The sequence below is a fragment of the Poecilia reticulata genome, chromosome 18 (assembly GCF_904066995.2).
Source record: "Poecilia reticulata chromosome 18, P_reticulata-male-v2, whole genome shotgun sequence".
Classification (NCBI taxonomy): Eukaryota; Metazoa; Chordata; class Actinopteri; order Cyprinodontiformes; family Poeciliidae; genus Poecilia; species Poecilia reticulata.
In genome coordinates this window covers 27,674,124-27,697,910 of record NC_088847.1, presented here as the reverse complement: position 1 = coordinate 27,697,910, position 23,787 = coordinate 27,674,124, and the positions used below count along the sequence as shown (strand labels likewise).

At 38.9% G+C, this 23,787-nt stretch overlaps 3 protein-coding genes and 2 long non-coding RNA genes across 9 annotated transcripts in view; 2 read left to right on the top strand and 3 right to left on the bottom strand.

Moving 5' to 3' along the window:
- The window catches only part of LOC145548953 (uncharacterized), a 105,316-nt gene that overhangs the window by 41,167 nt on the left and 40,362 nt on the right, over positions 1–23,787 (top strand). The gene's annotated exons all lie outside the window — the stretch shown is intronic.
- On the bottom strand, positions 3,191–5,611 carry LOC103480913 (ladderlectin-like). Of its 2 annotated transcripts, none has more exons than XM_081600084.1 (6): positions 5,271–5,611; positions 5,066–5,150; positions 4,494–4,597; positions 4,257–4,391; positions 4,061–4,172; positions 3,191–3,220 (listed from the first exon to the last, which is right to left on the bottom strand). In XM_081600084.1, the coding sequence occupies exons 2-6, from the start codon at positions 5,115–5,117 to the stop codon at positions 3,204–3,206; spliced, it is 420 nt and encodes a 139-aa protein (XP_081456210.1). In that variant the 5' UTR covers positions 5,118–5,150; positions 5,271–5,611; the 3' UTR covers positions 3,191–3,203. The 2 variants fall into 2 exon arrangements, with proteins under 2 accessions (XP_081456210.1, XP_081456209.1); XM_081600083.1 differs by having other exon boundaries at positions 3,191–3,554; positions 5,271–5,607.
- On the top strand, positions 5,750–7,113 carry LOC103480875 (uncharacterized). 2 transcript variants are annotated; one of them, XR_536196.3, is made up of 4 exons: positions 5,750–5,897; positions 6,014–6,150; positions 6,223–6,521; positions 6,593–7,113. It is a non-coding gene; the product is annotated as an uncharacterized LOC103480875 (long non-coding RNA). The 2 variants fall into 2 exon arrangements; XR_014084896.1 differs by having other exon boundaries at positions 5,750–6,150.
- On the bottom strand, positions 15,082–17,284 carry LOC145548950 (type-2 ice-structuring protein-like). 2 transcript variants are annotated; one of them, XM_081600075.1, is made up of 7 exons: positions 17,176–17,283; positions 16,997–17,093; positions 16,774–16,815; positions 16,255–16,364; positions 16,007–16,141; positions 15,811–15,922; positions 15,082–15,455 (listed from the first exon to the last, which is right to left on the bottom strand). In XM_081600075.1, exons 2-7 carry the CDS (start codon positions 17,058–17,060, stop codon positions 15,388–15,390), a joined length of 531 nt encoding a protein of 176 aa, XP_081456201.1. In that variant the 5' UTR covers positions 17,061–17,093; positions 17,176–17,283; the 3' UTR covers positions 15,082–15,387. The 2 variants fall into 2 exon arrangements, with proteins under 2 accessions (XP_081456201.1, XP_081456202.1); XM_081600076.1 differs by lacking the exon at positions 16,774–16,815 and having other exon boundaries at positions 17,009–17,093; positions 17,176–17,284.
- On the bottom strand, positions 22,044–23,729 carry LOC145548952 (ladderlectin-like). The gene is made up of 6 exons (XM_081600081.1): positions 23,601–23,729; positions 23,425–23,518; positions 23,137–23,246; positions 22,904–23,038; positions 22,708–22,819; positions 22,044–22,414 (listed from the first exon to the last, which is right to left on the bottom strand). The coding sequence occupies exons 2-6, from the start codon at positions 23,483–23,485 to the stop codon at positions 22,347–22,349; spliced, it is 486 nt and encodes a 161-aa protein (XP_081456207.1). The 5' UTR covers positions 23,486–23,518; positions 23,601–23,729; the 3' UTR covers positions 22,044–22,346.

Here is a 23,787-nt window from a genome sequence, read left to right as displayed (position 1 = left end):
TACCACTGGTCATCACACTTTTAGTGAGTAATTTATGGTGAAAATAACACTGAAGCATTAACACTGTACTCTAAGAAGTGCTAACCCTGAAATCATAACTCTGGCGAATTTGCTTTGTGTCTTGAGATGGCTGCTCATCAGTTTGTTTGGAACAGTGAGCTCCTATTGTGTCAAAATAATGTTATTGCACCCAGCCTCCTCTACGCACATGCCTGAATGCTGGAATCCTTTATCAGTTTAACGTCCTCAGATGAGGATGGGAGAGAGCAGGACAAGCTGTTCCTCTTACTGCTCCAGGACAAGCTGTTTCAGATAAAAACATTGAGATAAAAACATTAGTTTTTTATCTAAATGTTTTCAGACAAAAACGCTTTAACACATTATATCAATTCAAAAATCAGATTAAAACAACAAAAAGTAATAAAAACCTAAATGTGCAAACCCCATCATATGATGAGGGTCAAAATGATAAGGATTTATTTTTAGAGAAGTTGTAACTTTTCGGCTAAACCCAGCAGCTCTTGGTGAAAAGTTTGCTCATTCTGCCAGTCAGAGGACTGACTTCAGACTTTGGTCAAGGTTTGGTAACACTAAAACTAAGTCCTGTGAATTTTTGGGTATATACCAAATTACAATGTTGACTTCAATCTAAGGAGTTAAAATATTTTTTTTTACGTATCACTTGAGTTCAAAACATTGAGGGCCTCTTTAGATACAAAGGTTTTAAAAATTGACTGAGGTCGGTGGTACAGTGTGTGGAGCTTGTGCAGATCGGCCCCACACCAGCTGTTGGCTAGTGGTAACGCTCAGCCCCTCCCGTTTCAAATTCATCTCATTAAAGTAAGAGTTAAAGAGCTAAATGTGATTGAAATATTTGCTACCTTCAACAATGACAACTTAAGTCTATAAAAGCAATGCAGTCAGTTTAGCTAGTATTGATTCACAAACCATAACGAGGCAGTTTATTATGATTCAGCCAAAGTAATGAAACGAACTGCTGTTTTATTTTTACTGTTAATGTATTTGTTCCTATTGTGAAAGTAAATAAAATGTGCTACATGTTTTTTACTTACTGTAGGATTTTTTGGTTGTGCTGCAGAGCCACAGTTAGCTCCTCATTTTACTGCTCTCACTGAAAAGTTACGCTCCCGTTTAGTGGCCATTTTTGTCACTTGGTGACAGTAACTCTCCTGATCGATCTGATTGGCTGGATTTTCAACTCCGATCCAACCACAGCCTGCAATAGTTTGCCTAATTGGCCAAGCATTTATGTTTTTTTTTTAAGTCATAATCAATAAAATGACAAAAAGCAAGGTCTTGAAATATGTTTTTCAGCTGAAGTTACTATGTGATGTCAGCAGGTGGCAGAGTCGCACCTTTTGGTATTTTATTTTTTGCATATTAGTAATGGTTTAATTTAATGGACCTTACCATAGGGGCTGCGTTTCATAGACTAATACACCGTCATTGGGGTATCTGCACAGGCGATGTCAGGTATCCTGATTGTATTTCTGGAACTAAAATTCACAGATTTACAAAATCTGAAACGGAATGCCTTCCTTGGATCAAAGGTTGTGCACGACCGCATTTGCAGCTCAACCGTCGTAGGATCAAATAGAACAAAGGATTGTCTGCTGGTGTAATTATTATTGCTTTGCTTTCTTTGGGTTTAGTGAATGAAAAAAAGAAAGTTAATAATAAACACATCCATTATGAAAACCTTTTAGCCAAGTACAGCATAATGGCAGTACCGATACAACTTCTACACCTTTAAGCCTATCTGTTACACAGTCTTACGCTAGATGAACAGATCAATATGCAATGTGTACCGTATCTGACATACATTAAAGATTTTGTTTTACCTGAAAAGGCTTTTTACTAAACTGTAATCGTGTTAGCCACGCTAGCACCGAGTACCGTGTATCAGGCCTAGGGACACTCAAACATTTGGCAACAACAGAAATCACTGATTCAAAAGTAACCCTCAAAACCACGAATGCCCGACTTACCCAGTCTTGCAAGAACAATAGGCATCAGTGATCTTGTCCACAGCTACATTTATGCTGAGGGTGTGAAGATCTGCTGTTTTCCTCATCGACCGGTGGCATTTCGCTGTGACGTGCACAATGTTGGAGGCATCGCGTGGCTCAAACACCTTGATGTTGTCCAAAAAAGATGACATGAACCTGTTGGTTCCATTGTCGTGGCTGATATATTGTGAAAATCCGGAAGAAATGCTATACTAATCGACTCAGAAATACTCTGCAGAGAGTCAGTCGAAATGAAAGATACCATGTTTACATAGAAACTAAGCACCGCAAGGCTTTGTTTGTGAGACATGCAGCCACATGGGATTTTTGAGGGCGTTTTTGGGTGGAGCTTGGTAAAGTCCATTGCGTCAAGACTTAAAGGTATCAGATGAACCTCTGTTATCCTTTGTTGCATTTCAAAACCACACATCTGAACATATCAACACCTGCTTCTGCAACCCTGTCTGACATCAGATACCACAGAACAAACTATCATTACAAGAAAATGGGTCAGAGAGATAACTAAACAGAAGTGTTGAGCTTGAGCCTGAATGTTGGAGCCAAAGCAGATCAGTTAACGAAAACTGTAAATATCATCTTACATGGGTCAGTGTAAAATGAAATCAAAGCATTCCACTCAATGACTCAACATGTCAAACAAACTCAGATGTATTTTAGAAGAAACATGTAACTGTAACAGCTCCACTTTAAATGTTGATACTGCAACACAGAAAGTAGCAAACTAGAAAACTTTCCCCACTTTAAAACTTTCATTAGTTCCAGTGCGATAAAATCTCACTTTACATGAAATTTTTGGTGATTTACTTGTTGCTTATTATTTGCCTGTTTACTGTGTCCAACAACACATTAACTATATCTAGGAACATTTTTAACTAATTATTATTAAATCCAGAGGATATAACTTCAAACTTTCTTCCACACATGCCTTTTAATGAGAGCAGTCACAGCACAAAGTAAAGACACAAATACATCACTAGGTGATAGAAAGTAACTATTCTCTGCTTTTATGAGGAAAGAACCTCAGGTTTGACTGAAACGTATTATAATGTGATATTTATATTGTAATAACTAGCATATGATGTTGTTAAAAATAATTAAGAAAACAGAACAACACAAAGACAGAATAACCACTCACCATCTTGTTTAGATTCCTCAAAGTTTTATTCTTGCTACGCCAAAGAACAGAAGAAAGTTTTGCTTAGATGATCTTTCTTTTCTTATAACTCATTCAGTTGATCTTGTTAAAGAGAGACAATCCAGCTGCTGTTTACTTGTCGCTTCATTCCTTAGGTTGCATTAAAGACAGAAATTATATGAAGAAAAAATGCAGAAATATCTTTTGGGTTTTCTATGAAGGCACAATAAGAAACTCCTTGCATTCATCCTCCACTAGTTCCGTTTTACATATCAGGCCTCTTTGGGAACCTCAGTTTGCTGAGGGTTTCTTGGCACAGACATAAGGCTGTAGGTAATCACACCTCAAATCATCCCAGCACTTTTCATCTAGGAGCAACACAACAAATCATTCTAACATCACATAATGAAAATCCTGAATTAACCTAACAAGATGACTGAAAAGGATTATTGACTAAACTAATTTGCAACAATAAATTATCATAAGGTTTTGCTGTTAATGTAGTAAATATACAGTTGTAACCAGACATACACAGAATAAGAAAAACTGTCTGAAATTAAGTCAGACCAAATGTCTTTGTTTTAAGGTAGTTTTAATTGTCAAAAGTATTTCTATTTGCTAAGTGCCATACAACTTGGCAAGAATTCCTTTTGGAGATTTCTTTTGTAATTTTCTCCAAATTCAGAAGTTTACATACATTTGGTCAGTATTCTTTGGTCAGTCATTCTTTTGAACTGAATGAATTTGATCAAATGTAAACTTCTGCTTTCAATTGTATGTGGAGGTCAGCTAAAAAGTTTATATGCAAAGTAAAGAAGCTTTTTACTCATCAGTCCTTATATCAACAGAAAAGCAGACGTGACATTTTCCTTACCTGAATAGTTCATCTGTAGGCAGTGCTGGGATAATCCAGCATTATCCGGCAGCCATGGACACCAGTTTGTGTAGGTCATCGGGCTTCCATCGCTCCAAAACCAAGTATTCTCCTGCAAGACAAAGTTCAGCAGATGATATGTTTCATTCAATATATTATAAAATATTTCACAATTAAAGTGTCCTGGTACAAATACCTGCTGTGCATCATAGCCTCCAATCCATGCTTCTTTGGACATGTGATCTGCTGCAGCTATCAGATTCTGAACCTGACGGTACTCGTCACTGTTGTGAACTGATGCAAGGTTTGCCTCCAAGGACAGACAGGTTTTCTACAGATAAACACACAATAACTAAATGAAGTTTGTTTTATTTCTCACTGTGAAATAAAGCAGAGCAGCAGGAAATAAGAGCACAGTGTTGTTGGAAATCACCTCTGCATCCGCCCAAGTATTGTAATCGGTAACATAGAGAAAGCAGCGATTGTTGATCGGCGTCCAGTCAGTAGGACAGATTGTTTGGGTCCAGCCAGAATATGCTGATGAAAAACAAACGCAGGCTTCCAGTTAACTGGTTTATGTGGCATTCGTTTGATAATAACTTTATTTTGTGACAAATTATAACATCAAATTGAAACATTAAATTTATTCTAAAACATAATGCCCACATTGACAAGATATGACTCGGTGTGCACAGTGGAGACATTTTAAGATGACTAATAAATTATCTGGAGAAGGATTGCATTATGTTTAGGAAAGTATTGTACAAGAAGATATATTTTAGAGTTTGTGCTTTAGGCAATCATGCCAAGGAAATGGAAACAATGACTGAAAACATCCACTGACCACTAAATGGTTTATGTGGCATTAGTATGATAATAACTTTATTTTGTGACAAGTTATAACATCAAAATGATGCAACATTAAATTTATTCTAAAACATAATGCCCACATTGACAAGACATAACTCAGTGTGTACTTTGTTAATTTATTTAATCAATACTCACTGGCCTGAACGACCACAGAGGAAACCAGGAGGAACACAGCCAACAACTTCATGGTGCAGATGATGAGAAGATGCAAATTTGCAAGCTGAGGAAAAGTCAAAATAAAGCATACATGTTAAGAAAAACTCACAGTGGCACTAAGACAATAAGAAATTTGATCAGCAATCCTGATGCAGATTGATCTGTCTTCTTCTCCAGCCAGCACCTTTAGTCCTTACTGCAGAATCACTGGATATTTATAGAGTTTTTAGTCTTGTCACATCCAGAAAATGAGGAAATTATATGGGTAGAACTCATATAGAAATGATCTGATAATTCACATCTAGTTCAATAGGAACTTAAAGTTGTGACTAAGTCCAAATCGGTTTGCAATCGGTTTTTCGTGGCTGGGTGGTGGTCTTTGTTTTCAATTACACTTTGTGAAAGTTCAGAGTGCAATTCATCCAGTTATCTTTCCAATTCCAATTATGTCCCTTTTCCACCGGCTCTACTTTAACAACCCGACTTGACTCGGCTCGGCTCTGTTTCGGAGTGACCGCGTTTCCACCGGCCCTTCTTGGCTCTGTAGCAGGGTACCGCCTCCTGGTGGGGGTAGGGGGGTTGTATCGCCCCGCCTACAGGCTCTGTGTGCTGTGCTTCGTTACATGCGACCTAACACGAGTTGTTGCTTTTCTGATACAAAAGAAGAGAGAGTTGAGCTATTTTTACAGCCTGATTGCTATTTTTCTGAGATGTCAAGAAATGTGACAGTGGGAGGAATGCTGCGATGTGGTGAGGAGGAGCTGATATCCACCTTGCAGAGCCAGGAAAGCAGGTGGCTCAGACAGTTCAGGTAAGCTAACTGTCAGGGTCTGTGTTTTTTCCCTTTTTTTATTTCTTATTTTTATTTAGTTTTAGTTTCTATTTTCACTTGTCACTGAAACTGTTACTCCTCGTGAAATCCACTAGATGTCACCCACGTTCTACCCCTGGGAAGCAGCGAGGTCCAACCTGGGCGCACACCTGCAGCTCGTTTAGAGGGCGTGGATCTTGGATATAAGGAGCAGCTCCGCTCCTTCTCATCGCCTGAGTGTTTGCTTACCTTGGTAACAAATTGTTCCAGAGAAAGGCCCTCTGTGGTCTTCGCTGAACTAACTCTTTGTTCTTTCCCTCGTCAGATGATCCAGCTGTCTCCTCGTTGTTGTGGATCACCTACCTCCTGTGTCTTCCCCCGTCGCTGCCGGTGTTACTGGTCAGACGCCACCCCTCGTGTGTTCATCTTTCCCCCCTTCGTGGATCCTTCTCCGGTGGATTCCCCTTCGGAGCGTGCCCGGTCAGGAGCCCCAAGTCTGAACCTCACCGGAGAAAAGATACAAGAACAGGAACCTACGCCGCTACTCCGGCCGTTAATTATCACTGTCCGCTCTCCAACGAGTCATACTCACACATCCCAAGCTGATCACTCCACCCTTCTCAAGTAAGCATTCTCTGATTATTTCTGGACAACAATCTCCTCGCAGTTTCTAACCTCGTGCCTCTCATCGGCAGTAAGACGACCTGGTCCTCCGCTCCAGTATTCTTCCCCTCTCCATTCTTCCCCCAACTTCAATAAATCATAATTGTACTCTCATTCGTCTCCTCTGGTCGTGTTCTTGCATTGTAATGGTGCCGAGTATACATGAGCTAATGTTAGTCAGGGTGTTGCAAATATTTTAAAAATGTCAGAATTAATTCATAATATATTCCAATGTGTTTTCATGTTTGCAAACTGCCGCCGCAGATCATCGTGGTTCTTCCTGCAGCCTTTGGGTTGTAGGACGTCTCATCAGTGTTCGTCTTCCTGCCAGTTGGTGTTTACCTTCAGGATGTTCAGAGACCTTCACCGTTCTGGAGCAGGAATCACATGAGCTCAAGATGCTGATGAAACATTTCTGATAAAATGTGTCTGGTGTTCTTACAGAGCTGAAGTGAATTAACAGTCTGTTGTTTTTAACTTCTCAATACATTTAATTATGATTCACCTGATGTCCAAGTTATACTGAGAACAAATAAAGCTTTATTCCTTCTAATCTGACTGGTTCCTCTTCCATGTTTTCACATTTTGGACAGATTAAAAGTTTAAACTCTGTCTTAATTATCACTAAGGTTACAGGTTTTGGACACATTTTCTCACTTTCTTACATTGAAGATTCTGCAGGAACACATAAACAGTGAGTGAATAGAATGATTATGTATGAACTAGAAACTAACAAACATGATTTGTATTTTGGGTTCTTGTTAATAACTGCCCTGATGTCAAAATGTTTGGTTTGCTGAATAATGTATTCAGTTTTGGATGGCTTTATTGGTAATCTACAATGTTAAGTTCAATGAAATATTTATATAATATGTTATTTTCACTCTGGCTAAAGCTCCTCACATTGTGGGAGGATTGTATTAGGACCTTGTTATAAACTACAGTAAGTACAATAATGTGTGGAGTGAGCAGTAATAAAGAGACTTTGTTCACTGAGACACAACTTTTATTTTTCTTTTGTTTGTCTCAACTCTCCATGGAGCTCTGCCATCTCTGCTGGTAGCTGCTTCCTGCTGAAGGAGATCCAGGTGTTCTGACGGTTCTCCATCATGTCAGCCATGTTGCTCTCCTTCTGCTCCCTGGTAATCAGATGTTATAGCTTATACCAATTAAATGTAGATAAGTAACAGAGTTACTAATGTGGACGTTACATACACATAATTATTTAAAACAGACATTGAACTTCATATATACATACGAACACTTTTTATTTTACCATACAGACAGAATTATAAATAACTGGAATAGTTGTGTAAATTAAAGACTAAATGTAATTACTTGTAAGCTTTAGACCTTTGCAGGCATACAACCATGGATAAAATACCACTTTTGTTTTCTTCAGGTTTATTGTTCATTCTACAATTAATAATTCATAACAATTTGATTAGTGAACTGATATCTAGCCATTTTATAATAGGATGTCATATAACATGTTTTATTATCTCACAATGGGGGGAAACTCAGATGCAACAGCAAAATGAGAAACAATCAAACCACGTAGATTCACACAAAGATAAACAAATGACGGTAACATGCTGTACAATACTGACTTAAATGCTCATGTTATGTTTGAGCAATAAAAATACAGCAAACTTTGTTTCAAATGTCTTCCATGACTGTATTTATGCAACCTTAAATATAGTAAAAACCAGACAGATATATCTACAAACTGCTCACCTGGCTGGAGCAGCGTCAGCTGCATCTGAGTCGGTGTTCACCGTGAGGCTGAGTCGGCTTCGAAGCGGCTAACGAGGCTTTTCATTCTCAATCCTGACGGCTCCATTGAGCTGCCCCTGAATATTGAAATCCGAAGCAAAGTAAAAAGCCGGTGGACACGCGAGGAAAGCGAGCGGATCCGAGTCGGGCAGAGTCGAGCCGGTGGAAAAGGGGCATTAGTTTTCTCCCTGGTTTAGTACACCTGGATCCAATGATGGGTCTTTAGAGGCCTAAGTAGAGCATTGACATGCTGAAAAGGTTGTTACTACCACCAGGGAGAGAACAAAGACATGCAGGAAGCGGGTCCCCCTGGACCCACTTTGGGCAGCACTGTTTTATTGTTTTACCTCTACAGTAAAATGCGTACTATGGCTTCACATTTCTTCCTAAACCCATGGAGGGTATTTAGCAATCACACATTTACTTTTATCAAGAGGGAGAGAGAATAGCTCTGATTGTGAGCATCTACATTTAGTCCCAGGCCCATGAACACAACACGGCCAGCAGTAAAGAGCCTTGCAGCCTTAAGAGAGTGAAGCGTTAGATCCTGAACGTCTCATGAAAATATTTAGCAGAAAAGCTTGTTGAGGGTTCAACGTTAATTATCTGAGAAGTGTAGAAGTGACATTAATAGTTAACTTTTCGCAACATTCTTATTTTTTGAGTCACTAAATTTTTGGGGTTTATTTTCTGAGACAATCATTAAAATGACCAGAAGTAAAATCTTGAACTATTTTCACTCCTTCAGCTGCAGTTATGATTTGATATCAGCAGGTGGCAGAGTTGCACCATTTGGTGTTTTCGTCAAACATCTGTAAAGTGTGTGATTTTCACACACCACAATCACAAAGTGTAGTGATAGTCTTTGCATTGTAACGGATAAGCAGGTCTTCCTGCAGAATGCGTCTGGTTCCCTGGTGGTGCGATACAAGAGAATCTCTGTTTGAATTACTAACAGAAAAGCAAAAAAGTCAGAAAAGTTGATTACAGGAGTCTAGAATAAAATGAAGGTTGCTTCATAAAGGTTGTTATGGAGAATAATTGTCCTCCATAACATTTCTACGTATTTTATGTCTGCTCTGTCCTGTTCAGGGATTCAGTGGATCAGCAGCCAGTAGACAAAAGGCTTCAAGAGGCTTCAAAGCCATTTTTATTTTTATTTCATACTAAAAAACTGAAGGCTGCACTGTGGCGCAGTTGGAAGAGCTGTTCCAGCTGTTCTTTGCCTTGCAGCAAGAAGGTTCTGGGTTCGATTCCTGGCTGGGTCTTTCTGCATGGAGTTTGCATGTTCTCTCTGTGCATGGTGGGTTCTCTCCAGGTGCTCCAGCTTCCTTCTACAGTCCAAAAACATGACTGTCGGGTAAATTGGTCTCTCTAAATTCTCCCTACATGTGAGTGCATGGTTGTTTCTCCTGTCTGTCTGTGACAGACTGGCGACCTGTCCAGGGTGACCCCGCCTCTCACCCGGAACGTTCACTGGACAGGCACCAGCACCTCCCGACCCCACTAAGGGACAATGGTGTAAGAAAATGGATGGACGGACTAAACAACCTGCTAATTATTAAATGATGCAGATCAGGTGGATCCATTCAGCTTTCACTGATAGCAGAAACATTTGACCATTACAACCACTTGGTGTCACTGTTGTGTCTTCTGATAAGACATAACGCCTGCTTTATGATGGAGCTGTCCATGGTTAAAAAACTTATTCATATAAAATTAAAGACCAAAATTATTTTCAATGCTGTTTAGGTTTAAGAATTAGTTATGAAAAAGTTCATTCCACAAAGACTTACTAATATAAATCTGCTTTTAGTAGGTCTGCATAGTGTCTGTTATTGCGCAATAGCCAGCCCCACCTAAACCCTCTCAATTCTCTTAGACCATTGGTTCTTAACCTGGGTTCGATTGAACCCCAGGGGTTCGATGAGTCGGTCTCAGGGGTTCGGCGGAGCGTCTGCCGCGGAGATAAAGACACACTTGTGTAAAGTCGTGCTGACGCCTCCCTTTGCCATCACTTGCTGCAGAGGATCACGTTACGTTGCTTAACCAATCAGAGCTGCGCAGGAGCACTGATTGAAGGAGTTCTACTCTCAGCATGGATTTGAGCTTGTGTCTTTAATTACTTCAGCAAAGCTCACCGTTTTTACCAAATTCTGGAGCTTTCGGTGTACTTCTAAATCTGCTCCTTAGTCACATCTTTTCGGCGTTGGTACTGCCTCTAGTGTGGTGGGGGTGGTAACACAGCTAATATAATTACATTACTAAATCAGAATACTGCAAAGTATTTTGTGTGTCTGGGAGTAGGAATAAGAAGGGTGAAACTGGTGGGTTCGGTACCTCAAAAAAGATTAAGAACCACTGTCATAGACTGACTTAACCAGTGCTCCACTTAATGGGTCGGGAAAGTCTCTAGTTCCTAGGACTTTTTCTCCATGGATAGTCTAGAAAACATTCTATTTAAGTTGGCGATTGGAGAACTCGCCTAGTATATATATTGCCTTTCAGACAAAAACGCTTTAATACATTATATCAATTCAAAATTAGATTAAAACAACAAAAAGTAATAAAAGCCTAAATGTGCAAACCCCATCATATGATAAGGGTCAAAATGATAAGGATTTATTTTTAGAGAAGTTGTAACTTTTCGGCTAAACCCAGCAGCTCTTGGTGAAAAGTTTGCTCATTCTGCCAGTCAGAGGACTGACCTCAGACTTTGGTCAAGGTTTGGTAACACTATAAGTCCTGTGAATTTTTGGGTATATGCCAAATTACAATGTTGACTTCAATCAAAGGAGTTAAAATGTTTTTTTTTACGTAGCACTTGAGTTCAAAACATTGAGGGCCTCTTTAGATACAAAGGTTTTAAAAATTGACTGAGGTCGGTGGTACAGTGTGTGGAGCTTGTGCAGATCGGCCCCACACCAGCTGTTGGCTAGTGGTAACGCTCAGCCCCTCCCGTTTCAAACTCATCTCATTAAAGTAAGAGTTAAACAGCTAAATGTGATTGAAATATTGGCTACCTTCAACAACAACTTAAGTCTATAAAAGCAATGCAGCCAGTTTAGCTAGTATTGATTTACAAGCCATAACAAGACAGTTTATTATGATTCAGCCAAAGTAATGAAACGAACTGCTGTCTGATTTTTACTGTTAATGTATTTCTTCCTATTGTGAAAGTAAAGAAAATGTGCTACATGTCTTTTTCTTTAAGTTTTTTTACTTACTGTAGGATTTTTTGTTTGTGCTGCAGAGCCACAGCCTAGCTCCTCAGGCTGTGGCTGAGGAGCCACAGCCTGAGGAGCCACCGGCCGGAGCTCTTAAAGCCCCGGCCGGAGCTTTAAGAGCTCCGGCCGGGGGCCAGATTTCCGGCTTTTGACCAAACACTCCGACTCAACCAAACTGTAGTCTCTGGGCTTAAAGAGCGCCGTCTACAAAGATGTCTGCCAATCAGAGTTCTAGCTCCCTGGTTCTTGACCAATGACTGTAAAATGGTTTGTAGAGAAGAAGCGCATGCGTTCGGTTTGGCGGTTATATTAAATGCGATAGGAAAAAAGATGGTTTGTCTGACCCGGTAAAGAAACACGTTTACTTGAGAAAGGAATTAAAAACCAGTGGCGCTGGGCATGGCTAGAGGAAAAAGGACAAGACGGAAAGGTGGCGCTGGGATTCCTTTGGGGGGCGTTTGGTCGAAGGTAAACTTTACACCTTACAATCACAACAATACCAGTTTAGACTTAGAGCAACTTGCTAAAACTGTATTTCGTAGCGTTCATTTTATAGCGTTAACAACGATGCTGTAAGTGGTCCGGAATGAAACGGGTGTGATAGAACAACGGTACCACAGCGCTTTTAAATTTCAACAATCAGAACACCGAAATTGTTTCCGTTGTTTTAAAAGGTTTATGTCAGTCTGCCTTTTACACATCAATATGCTTCCCGACCTCCCTGCACTTTAGGGGGTTAAAAAAAAAAAACTATGCGCACATTGCGCAAAACTCTAAAACAGGAGAAGCGGGACATAAAACGGAGCGACGAACTAGATGTGAATTATGGCATAAAAACAGAGAATCCGACGCTGAACAGTGAAAAATCAACACATGATGTGAAACACATGACAATTAGGCGGCGCAGCAGGTGATGAGTGAAGATAAGTGATGGTGAATAAACGATCAAATAAATCTAGCAACAGGAAAGAAACGAAAGTGGACATAGCAATAAACCAGGAGAGGATAATATTAATCAAAGGAAACTAAATGGAAATCAATGAAGAACAAAATGCAAGAATAAACTAAGAAACTAAAGTAAATACAGAGGAATAAACTGATATGGCAAGACCTTTAGAGCAATACTTAATACAGAGGACTGTATGGCAAGAATAAACAGACACTATTTCCAGATAAAAGGTAAAATAATATTGTTGAAGTGCCATGGGTTTGTCGAGACCATATCTAGTACTGAGAATAAATATATCTTGGACCATAACAGTAAAGAACTGATCACTTATTTATGTTTTTAATTAGATTTGACATATTTATTTCTTCAATATTATTTTTCATGTCAGTGTTAATGTCATGAGGCTGATGACTCCATGACACTTTCAGTTTGACTCATTAGGATTTGATTAAGAACCAGATTTGTTCTTTGTAATTTCTGTCCAGTAAAACTATTAATCTATAAATCAATTGACAGATCAATATAAAGATATAATCCATGTTTCTGTCTCATATTTGTATGGCATTAAAAGGACCTGGAAATTTTGTTTCTCCACTGAAAGCTCTGGTTTGCACAATAAATGCCATGTGGGTGAAGTTTTATGGATGATACTCTGATGTCCCATTCTCCTGAAGGCAGCACAGAGCTGCACCACCAGAAACCGACAGAAACACTGAAGAGAAGAAGAGTTATGATTAATGTAGTTACAGTTCTATCCATGCTTTAATGTTGCTTTAATGAGCTCAGTCGTTTTGTAAACAGTTCAAAGTTTAAACTGGCATGTTGAACATCTTTTATCTGGTCATTTTGTGGAATATTTAACAACTAGAAAATGGCAAAGAATAATATTTTTTCCACTGATTGGCTGCTGTTAGGTCTACCAATTTTAAGTTGAATGTTCACTAACTTTTTCGTAGACACCTGTGAAAATTATTTCTATTCCCATGACTTTTTTGTTCTCTGGGAAATTATCTTGATGATAAATACAGAAACAAGCATAAACATCAAAACATCTACAATAGTGATAGTAATATTAATGATAAAATAATGGTCAGTGTAAAGTAGCCTGCAAATTATTTGTTGGGGGTGGTGAGGGACCTGGATAAAGGCTGGGGGGGCGCTGGCCCAAAGAAGGTTGAGAAACACTGATCTAGTTGGTAATGTTGCATGTTCTTAATTACTTGCTAAAACATTGACTGAAATGACTCTTATTTAATGTTGAGTGATTTTTGCCTGCAAGGCAAACCTTTAGGGCAGAGACATTCTACATTTTGTTTTGAGTTGAAATGCACTGAAGTCTTATTTAAGTTTGAGTGTTTAGCTTGTTAATTGTATTGTTAGAAGCAATTGTTTGCACTATTCAAAGACACTTTTCATTAAACTGTGGCAATAGCAACGCTATAGTTAATTTCTATCATAACTAAGTTTCAGGCTCAGGATTTTTTTTTTTACTTTAAGCCCTGTTTTACTGCTTTCACTGAAAAGTTACGCTCCCGTTTAGTGGCCATTTTGTCACTTGGTGACAGTAACTTTCCTGATCAATCTGATTGGCTGGATTTTCAACTCGGATCCAACCACAGCCTGCAATGGTTTGCCTAATTGGCCAAGCTTTTATGGGTTTTTTTCAGTAATAATCATTAAAATGACAAAAAATAAAGTCTTGAAATATGTTTTCCCGCTGCAGTTACTATATGATGTCAGCAGGTGGCAGAGTTTCACCTTTTGTTATTTTATTTCTTATACATTTGTAAAGGTTTGATTTAATTGCCTCAAGACTTAAAGGTATCAGACAAACCCCTGTTATCCTTTGTTGTATTTCGAAACCACACATCTGAGCATATCAACACCTGCTTCTGCAACCCTGTCTGACATCAGATACCACAGAACAAACTATCATTACAAGAAAATGGGTCAGAGAGATAACTAAACAGAAGTGTTGAGCTTGAGCCTGAATGTTGGAGCCAAAGCAGATCAGTTAACGAAAACTGTAAATATCATCTTACATGGGTCAGTGTAAAATGAAATCAAAGCATTCCACTCAATGACTCAACATGTCAAACAAACTCAGATGTATTTTAGAAGAAACATGTAACAGCTCCACTTTAAATGTTGATACTGCAGCACAGAAAGTAGCAAACTAGAAAACTTTCCCCACTTTAAAACTTTCATTAGTTCCAGTGCGATAAAATCTCACTTTACATGAAATTTTTGCTGATTTACTTGTTGCTAATTATTTGCCTGTGTCCAACAACACATTAACTATATCTAGAAATTTGTTTAACTAATTATTATTAAATCAAGAGGAAATAACTTCAAACTTTCTTCCACACACGCCTTTTATTGAGAGCAGTCCCAGCACAAAGTAAAGACGAAAATAGAAAGTAACTATTCTCTGCTTTTATGAGCAAAGAACCTCAGGTTTGACTGTAATGTGTTATAATGTGATATTTATATTGTAATAACTAGCATATGATGTTGGTAAAAATAATTCGGGAAAACAGAACAACACAAAGACAGAATAAACCACACATTGTCTTATTTAGATTGCTCAAAGATTTATTTTTGTTAAGCCAAAGAACAGAAGAAAGTTTTGCTTAGATGATTCTTTCCTATAACTCATTCAGTCTGATCTTATTACAGAGAGACAATCCAGCTGCTGTTTGCTTGTCGCTTCATTTTTTAAGTTGCATTAAAGACAGAAGTGGTATAAAGTTAAGAAGCAGAAATATCTTTTGGGTTTTTTATGAAGGTGCAAAATGGCAGGTAAACAGAAACTCCTAGCATTCATCCTCCACTGGTTCTGTTTTACACATCCGGCCTCTTTGGGAACCTTTTTTCAGACCTTCTTGGCGCAGACAGAAGATCGAGGGTAATGACACCAGCAGTCATCCCAGCACTTTTCATCTAGGAGCAAGACAACAAACTTTAAAAATCAGCCAAACATCACGTAAAGAAAACGCTGAGGTGGCCAATTAATTGTACAGTTGAACTAGATATTTGTGTACACAGAATAAGTTAAATCTGACCAAACTTGCCTTGTTTTAAGTTGGATAGAACTACCAAAATTATTATGATTTTCTTCAAATTCAGAAGTTGACACATTTTGGTCAGTGCCAGTGATATTTGTCTCAAAGTCAATGACTTGGTTCAACAAATGTGTGGAGATCAACTAAAATGTTTACATGCAGAGTAAATCAGCTTTTCTCCGAAGACCCCTGATACCAACAGAAAAAACAGACTTGTGTGATATTTTCTTTACTTGTATAGTTCATCTGTAGGCAGTGCTGGCTGCCTAATCCATTATCAGGCTGTAGGTAACACCAGTTTGTGTAGATCATTGGGCTTCCATCGCTCCAAAACCAAGTGGTTTCCTGCAAGGCAAAGTTGAGCACAGGTTATTTTTCATTCAATATCTTATAAAATATTTCACAACTAAATTATCCTGGTAAAAGTACCTGCTGTCCATCAGTGCCTCCAATCCATGCTAGCTTTGACCCGTGACCTGCTGTAGCTATCAGATTCTGAACCTGGTTGTACTCGTCCCTGTTGTGAACTGATGCAAGGTTTGCCCCCATGGACAGACAGTTTTTCTACAGATAAACACACAACAACTAAATGAAGAAGTAGCTGGACTTTGTTAATTAAGAACTGTGAAATAAAGCAGAGCAGCAGGAAATAAAAGCACAGTGTTGTTGGAAATCACCTCTGCATTCGCCCAAGTCATGTCATTGGGAACATAGAGAAAGCAGCGATTGTTGATCGGCATCCAGCCAGATGGACAGGTGATGGATGTCTGGATTGAGCCAAAATGTGCTGATGAAAAACATGCAGGCTTCCAGTTAAATGGTTTATGCAGCATTAGTTTGATAATAACTTTATTTTGTGACAAATTATAACATCAAATTGAAACATTAAATTTATTCTAAAGCATAATGCCCACATTGACAAGATATGACTCGGTGTGCACAGTGGAGACATTTTAAGATGACTAATAAATTATCTGGAGAAGGATTGCATTATGTTTAGCAAAGTTTTATACAAGAAGATATATTTTAGAGTTTGTGCTTTAGGCAATCATGCCAAGGAAATAGAAACAATGACTGAAAACATCCACTGACCGTCACCAGGAGAGCCGTCATCGGCGACAGCTTAAGATATTTTAAAAGTGTGTTTGTCTTCGTTTTAGTAATTTATGATTTCTTAATATTTCATAAATACTCACGGTTACCACTGTTGATGGATGTCTGGATCGAGCCAAAATATCCTGATGAAAAACATGCAGGCTTCCAGTTAAATGGTTTATGTGGCATTAGTTTGATAATAACTTTATTTTGTGACAAGTTATAACATCAATTTGATGTAACATTAAATTTATTCTGAAACATAATGCCCACATTGGCAAGACATAACTTGGTGTTACTTTAATATATTTAATAAATACTCACGGGGGGTTTCACTGGCCTGAACGACCACAGAGGAAACCAGGAGGAACACAGCCAACAACTTCATGGTGCAGATGATGAGAAGATGCAAATTTGCAAGCTGAAAAAAAGTCAAAATAAAGCATACATGTTAAGAAAAACTCACAGTGGCACTAAGACAATAAGAAATTTGATCAGCAAACCTGATGCAGAATGATCCGTCTTCTTCGCCAGCCAGCACCTTTAGTCCTTACTGCAGAATCACTGGATTTTTATAGAGCTTTTAGTCTTGTCACACCCATAAAATGAGGAACTTATATGGGTAGAACTTCTATAGAAATGACCTGATAGTTCACATCTAGTTCAACAGGAAGTGAAAGTTGTGACTAAGTTCTATGCAATCGGTTTCTCAAGGCTGGGTGGTGGTCTTTGTTTTCAATTGTACTTTGTGAAAGTTCAGAGTGCAATTCATCCAGTTTTCTTTACCTTTAAATCTAGAAGGCAAAAACAGATAAACTGTTTATATTGAGCACAATAAACAGCCGTTTGCCTCTTCTCAGGTCGTCCTCTGTGACTGTGGAAGAAAGAGACTAGTGAGAGAGGAAACCAGGGGCGACTGTGGCTGTGTGGGGAGAGTAGTCGACTTGCGATCGGACGGTTGTATGTTCCTCCGGCCACATGTCGATGTGCCCTTGGGCAAGGCACTGAACCCCAATTTGCCACTGGTTAGTATGTTTCATTTCTGTCAGTGGCCCCCAAAGTGGGTCCTGGAGGGCTGGCATCCTGCATGTTTTAGTTCTCTCCTTTGTTTAGCACACCTGGATCCGATGATGGGTCATTAGAAGATCATTGACATGCTGAAAAGATTGTTACTACCACATTTCTTTCAAAACCTGTGGAGGGTATTTAGCAATCACAAATTCACTTTTATCAAGCGGGAGAGTGCATAGCTCTGATGCGAGCATCTACATTTCGTCCCAGGCCAATGAATGCAGCATCCCTCCATCCATTTTCTGTACACCCTCGTCCCTTAGTGGGGTCTGGAGGGGCTGGTGCCTCTCCAGCTAACGTTCCGGGCGAGAGGCAGGGTCACCCTGGACAGGTCGCCAGTCTGTCGCAACACGGCCAGCGGTAAAGCATCACTGAAGTTTACATTGTACATCCCAACGCTGCAGATAGTGACAGTGGCAACCGCACCAGCATGCTAGGTGACCTTTGACCTGTCAATAAAGTTTGTGCACCTTATGTCTGGTGATCAGACATGAGGCTGAAATTAAAATAATGGAGCAGGACAGTCTTAGAGAAACACTATCACAGCATTAATAATGTATTGGCATAAGAACAATATTGATGTTTTTGACTGTGCAGAGAATTGCAATAGATTGGAGTTTCTGTTTGCCTCAAGCAAATATTTATTTAGAATAAGAAAATATTAGTTCACATCTTATTCATTTAGTCACAAAAGTAAAGTTATGTTAAATTGTTTCCCTGTGACTATAGAGGAAAAAAAAACAGAGAAGGATCGAGAATAAAAATGTCTACATTTCCTCTCTACATTAGGAAGCACACATAGACAAACAGACAAAATCACATCCCGCAATCTAAAAAAAATAATATTTGGATATATTGATAATATTTGGAGTTTCTTTTTTCTGTTTTGACAAACTTCAAACTTTCTTTGGCTCTTTTAGCTGTTTTGGAGAGGTTAGCATTCATGGAGGGAAACTTGTTTTCCTGCTCAGTATGAATGTTATTGATGTTGAATATATCAGCTGCTGAAAAAAAACATGTTTGGGGGAAAAGAAGCATGTTATTTTCACTTAAGACTAAAATAGTTTAATAACTCGGGTCTTGTTTCTGGCTGTAGAATTAAGACTGAGGTGACGCTGAAAACAAGTCAATTGGTAAATAGTTTGAAAGAGGAGGAAAGAAGGGCGGATTCCACTTTAATACAGCAGCATTCAATTTCCTCTTTCCAAATTTCAGATGACTAGAAGAAGACTCACAGTGGGCGATGAGTTCAGCCTGCGGTAAAACATTCAGGTTTCACAAAGATACAACCGCGCCTATCAAAGATTATTTGAGAAGATAAAACAGCAGAGGAAAATGTTAAAACTCTAAAAATCAAAACTGCATTAAGAAAGTCTTATTTATTCAGATTCATTTTAAAATGATACAAAATGTCAATCGGCAGTTTTTACTTTAAAAAATCCTCTATAAAACTAATGTTTTTGTTTAATAACTACAGATTATGTTGAATAAAATGTTTTATTCTTCATTCCACTTTTAAGCATTTTTATATTCTAATTTTTGTGTGAATGAACAAGCTTTGATTTCCTGTTGCACCAGAATAGCCTCTCTGGAAGAAGAAATTTATATCCTGTTCAGTTTCTATTTTTTATTCTATTTGTAGAAATCCAGCAGGTTTTTCTGGCAGGAAAATCCACTCAAGCGCTCAGCCTTCTTGACTTCATAGTGATTTATCTTGCAATAAACTGTCACATAGCAAATATATGTATTGTATTTACTGTATCAAAATCATTCTTATGAATTCATAGTTGAACCTCTTGTCAAACATAAGGCCTGTTTCAGAGGTAAACTTTGATGAATAAATATTTGACTTATTTGCTGAAACGTTCCTCACTTCTCTGGTAAACGAGGAAGAGGAGAGTAAGTGTTTTTGGGACAAAAAGATGGAAGAAGCCCTAGAGAGTGTTTGCGCTGAAGCAACCGAGCGTTCTGACGTGGGTCGGTGCAGAGAACCATTTGGGGAGGGGAAACGGTTTCCTCGTCCCTTCGGACCAAAGCTGCTGGAATCAACACAGCTGGACAGCTGAGATTACGAACAACTTTGTGTTTTGCGTGAACAAGACCGGGTTTCCCACTTTGGTTCTGGGAGCTTGGAAGTTTTGAGGAGTCTTGCTTTGTGACGAGAAACTCTCCGTTCTCTGAGTTGTGGTCTGAAGACCTGAAGAATTGTGGGTAATCCAGTGGATTGGATTGGATTTTCCCCAACAGTTTAAGGATAATCTGGTCTTTGTTGAAGTTCTCTGACTTGAGATCAACCAACTCTTTTTGCAGATTCTCGATGGTCCTGTTTGCTGTATTGTCGACCTCATCAGTCTCACGGTTTAGTAGGAGAGTGTCTTCGCTGGTCACTCTTGTTAATTCATGATCCAATGAAATTCCTTGCGATTGTTGCTTCCACTCAACTTTAGGGACAAAAATAAACTTAATTTAGAATGACATCAGATTCCACTCCTATGAATAAATTTTATTGGCCAGTGCATTTTATTTTATGTGAATGTAAGGCAATTTTTTCTCCAATAAAATGTCACAGCACAAGATACATGTAGAATACAGAATAGTCCAAAGGTGCCAATATAATGAAATGTAACATTTTGATTAGATTTAGTTAACCTATAAAGTGAGAAGGAGTCAGCTTTGTACCTGAAAGGAGGATTTCTGCAGTTCTGCTCTGGTTCGTCTGTGGCTGTTTGACTCTGCAGACAATCCTGTTTTCACAAATCAGGGTTTAGATATATTTATCTTTTATGTTCATAGTTCTAGACCTAGTTTTGTATGTATGGACACTTTTGGCTTGCACTATATACACTGAAAGAACATTAAACAGATGATAACATTAATCTCCCAACATTTTTAACACTGTCAGATTCCTAACGACAGCTCTTGAGCTCCCTCTAGTGGTAAAAATATTCAGACACAGAAAGGCCACAGTGACTGATTTTAGGCTCGTTGGTATTTGGACCCTCAACAAGCTTCTTTGCTAAACATTTTCATTCACCCTACACCCCAGCCAGTATGCCCAGGTGGGCCCCATAAGGGGAAAAGGAGGGCAGACCAGATGGGTCCCATATGGGTTTGTCCACGGGTTCCACGGTGGCCCCACATTTGTTTGCCCATTTAGGGTCCATTTACTTATCACTAAAAATTTGATCCAGAATTAGAAATTATTTGATTCAATTTTGTTGATTCCATTACATTTTTCACAACCATGATTGAAAAACTGGAATGTTAAAATGTTAAAAATCGCTCAGTGAATAAGAAATCTAACATCTAAAAGCAGAAATCTCAGACACAGAGAATAAACCACACACCATCTTGTTTTGATTCCTCAAAGTTTTATTTTTGCTAAGCCAAAGAACAGCAGAAAGTTTTGCTAAGATGATTCTTTCCTATAACTCATTCAGTCTGATCTTATTACAGAGAGACAATCCAGCTGCTGTTTGCTTGTCCACGAACGGTGGACAAGCAAACGGTGGTCCACGAACCGTGTGAGCAAAAACCAAGTCTGACGGGCTAAACCCGAGAGACTCTTGAACCACCTCCCGTATCGCGAACATTTGTAAATGCACATCCTCATCCCAGTCTTTTTCAAACTCCAAACAGTAGGTGCGAAGCATTGTCTTCAACGTCTGATGGAAACGCTCGAGTGCGCCCTGACTTTCTGGATGATAGGCGCTAGAATGACAATGCTTTATGTCAAGTTGTTTTAAAACCTGCGCAAAAACCTTAGACATAAAGTTAGATCCTTGGTCAGTTTGCACAACTCGAGGTAACCCAAACAACGAAAAAAACTTAGTTAATGCTTTCACCAAATCTAATGTTTATTGGTTGTTTCATAATTGGTTACTGTATTATGTCTTTTAGTGTGAACTGCCTTGTTTCTGAAATGTGCTGTTCTAATAATCTTGACTTAGATTTCTTTCTTATTTCCTTACTTTTTGCCCAGTATAATCTTTGCACCCTACTCCCCAGCCAGTATGCCCAGGTGGGCCCCATATGGGGAAAAGGGGTCCCATATGGGATTGTCCACAGGTTCCACAGTGGCCCCACATTTGTTTGCCCATTTAGGGTCCATTTACTTATCACTATAAATTTGATCCAGAATTAGAAATTATTTGATTCAATTTTGTTGATTCCATTACATTTTTCACAACCATGATTGAAAAACTGGAACGTTAAAATCGTAAAAATCGCTCAGTGAATAAGAAATCTAACATTTAAAAGCAGAAATCTCAGACACAGAGAATAAACCACACACCATCTTGTTTTGATTCCTCAAAGTTTTATTTTTGCTAAGCCAAAGAACAGCAGAAAGTTTTGCTAAGATGATTCTTTCCTATAACTCATTCAGTCTGATCTTATTACAGAGAGACAATCCAGCTGCTGTTTGCTTGTCGCTTCATTCCTTAGGTTGCATTGAAGAGAGAAATGATAAGCAGAAAAGAAGCAGAAACATTTTTTGGGTTTTCTATGAAGGTGCAAAAAGGCAGGTAAACAGAAACTCCTAGCATTCATCCTCCACTGGTTCTGTTTTACACATCAGGCCTCTTGGGGAACCTCAGTGTGGTCAGGGTTTCTTGACGCAGACAGAAGGCCGAGTCACATCACAGATGTGGTCATCCCAGCACGTGTCGTCTAGGAGCAAAACAACAAATCAGTCAAACATCACTTAACTCAGAATCCCACTAAAAGTAAAAGCTCCCTTCTCGGGATCAAGCTGAACGTTTTGATACCACTTTTGTGGGATGGCACGCAGCGGTTCGGGCCGCATTAACGGTGACGTAAGAAAAATGAATAAAGAAAGAGACCGCTTATTGGGTGTAGAACAATAAGTTCCTGCCATGCATTGCATAACAGGCCCCAATAAGCTTTTCATCCATGAGTCCTGATACCAACTGAGAAGCAGACTCATGTGATATTGTCTTTACCTGACCAGTTCATCGCTAAACAGTTCTGGTTGTCTTTCGAATTATCAGGCTGCCCTGGACACCAGTCTGTGTAGATCATCTGACTTCCATCGCTCCACAACCAAATCTTCTCCTGCAAGACAAAGTTCAGCAGATGACGCGTTTCATTCAATGTTTTATAAAATACTTCACAAGTAAATTGTACTGGTAAAAGTACCTGCTGTCCATCAGAGCCTCCAATCCAGGCTTCAGTGGACTCACCACTATCTTCAACTATCAGAGCCTGAACCTGATGGTACTCGGTCTTGCTGTGAACTGATGCCAGGTTTGCCTCCAAGGACAGACAGTTTTTCTAGATAAACACACAAAAAGTAAATAAAGTCTGTTTTATTTCTCACTGTGAAATAAAGGAGAGCAGCAGGAAATAAGAGCACAGTTGTTGGAAATCACCTCTGCTTCCGCCCAAGTCATGTTATTGGGAACATAGAGAAAGCAGCGATTGTTGATCGTAGTCCAGCCAGAAGGACAGGTGATGGATGTCTGGGTCGAGCAAATACGTGCTGATGAAAAACAAATACAGGCTTCCAGTTAAATGGTTTATGCAGCATTAGTTTGATGATAACTGTATTTTCTGACAAATTATAACATAAAAAATAATACAACATTAAATTTATTCTAGAACATAATGCCCACAAGACATAACTTGGTGTTACTTTAATATATTTAATAAATACTCACGGTTACCACTGGCCTGAACGACCACAGAGGAAACCAGGAGGAACACAGCCAACAACTTCATGGTGCAGATGATGAGAAGATGCAAATTTGCAAGCTGAGGAAAAGTCAAAATAAAGCATACATGTTAAGAAAAACTCACAGTGGCACTAAGACAATAAGAAATTTTACCAGCAAACCTGATGCAGATTGATCCGTCTTCTTCGCCAGCCAGCACCTTTAGTCCTTACTGCAGGATCACTGGATTTTTATAGAGATTTTAGTCTTGCCACACCCACAAAATGACGAAATTACATGGGCAGAAATTCTATAGAAATGACCTGATAGTTCACATCTATTTCAACAGAAACTTAAAGTTGTGACTAA

Bases quoted from the DNA above. Each gene is read 5' to 3' on its own strand.
- LOC103480913 (XM_081600083.1), bottom strand. From the start codon at position 5,117: ATGAAGTTGTTGGCTGTGTTCCTCCTGGTTTCCTCTGTGGTCGTTCAG. The intron at 4,392-4,493 runs GTGATTTCCAAC...GTTTATCTGTAG, and splicing joins ATACTTGGGCGGATGCAGAG to AAAACCTGTCTGTCCTTGGA. The intron at 3,555-4,060 runs GTAAGGAAAATG...TGTTGCTCCTAG, and splicing joins CCTACAGATGAACTATTCAG to ATGAAAAGTGCTGGGATGAT.
- LOC145548950 (XM_081600075.1), bottom strand. From the start codon at position 17,060: ATGAAGTTGTTGGCTGTGTTCCTCCTGGTTTCCTCTGTGGTCGTTCAG. The intron at 16,816-16,996 runs GTGAGTATTTAT...GTTTTTCATCAG, and splicing joins TCAGGCCAGTGAAACCCCCC to GATATTTTGGCTCGATCCAG. The intron at 15,923-16,006 runs GTACTTTTACCA...TTTGCCTTGCAG, and splicing joins GAGGCACTGATGGACAGCAG to GAAACCACTTGGTTTTGGAG.
- LOC145548952 (XM_081600081.1), bottom strand. From the start codon at position 23,485: ATGAAGTTGTTGGCTGTGTTCCTCCTGGTTTCCTCTGTGGTCGTTCAG. The intron at 22,820-22,903 runs GTACTTTTACCA...TTTGTCTTGCAG, and splicing joins GAGGCTCTGATGGACAGCAG to GAGAAGATTTGGTTGTGGAG. The intron at 22,415-22,707 runs GTAAAGACAATA...TTTTGCTCCTAG, and splicing joins TTTAGCGATGAACTGGTCAG to ACGACACGTGCTGGGATGAC.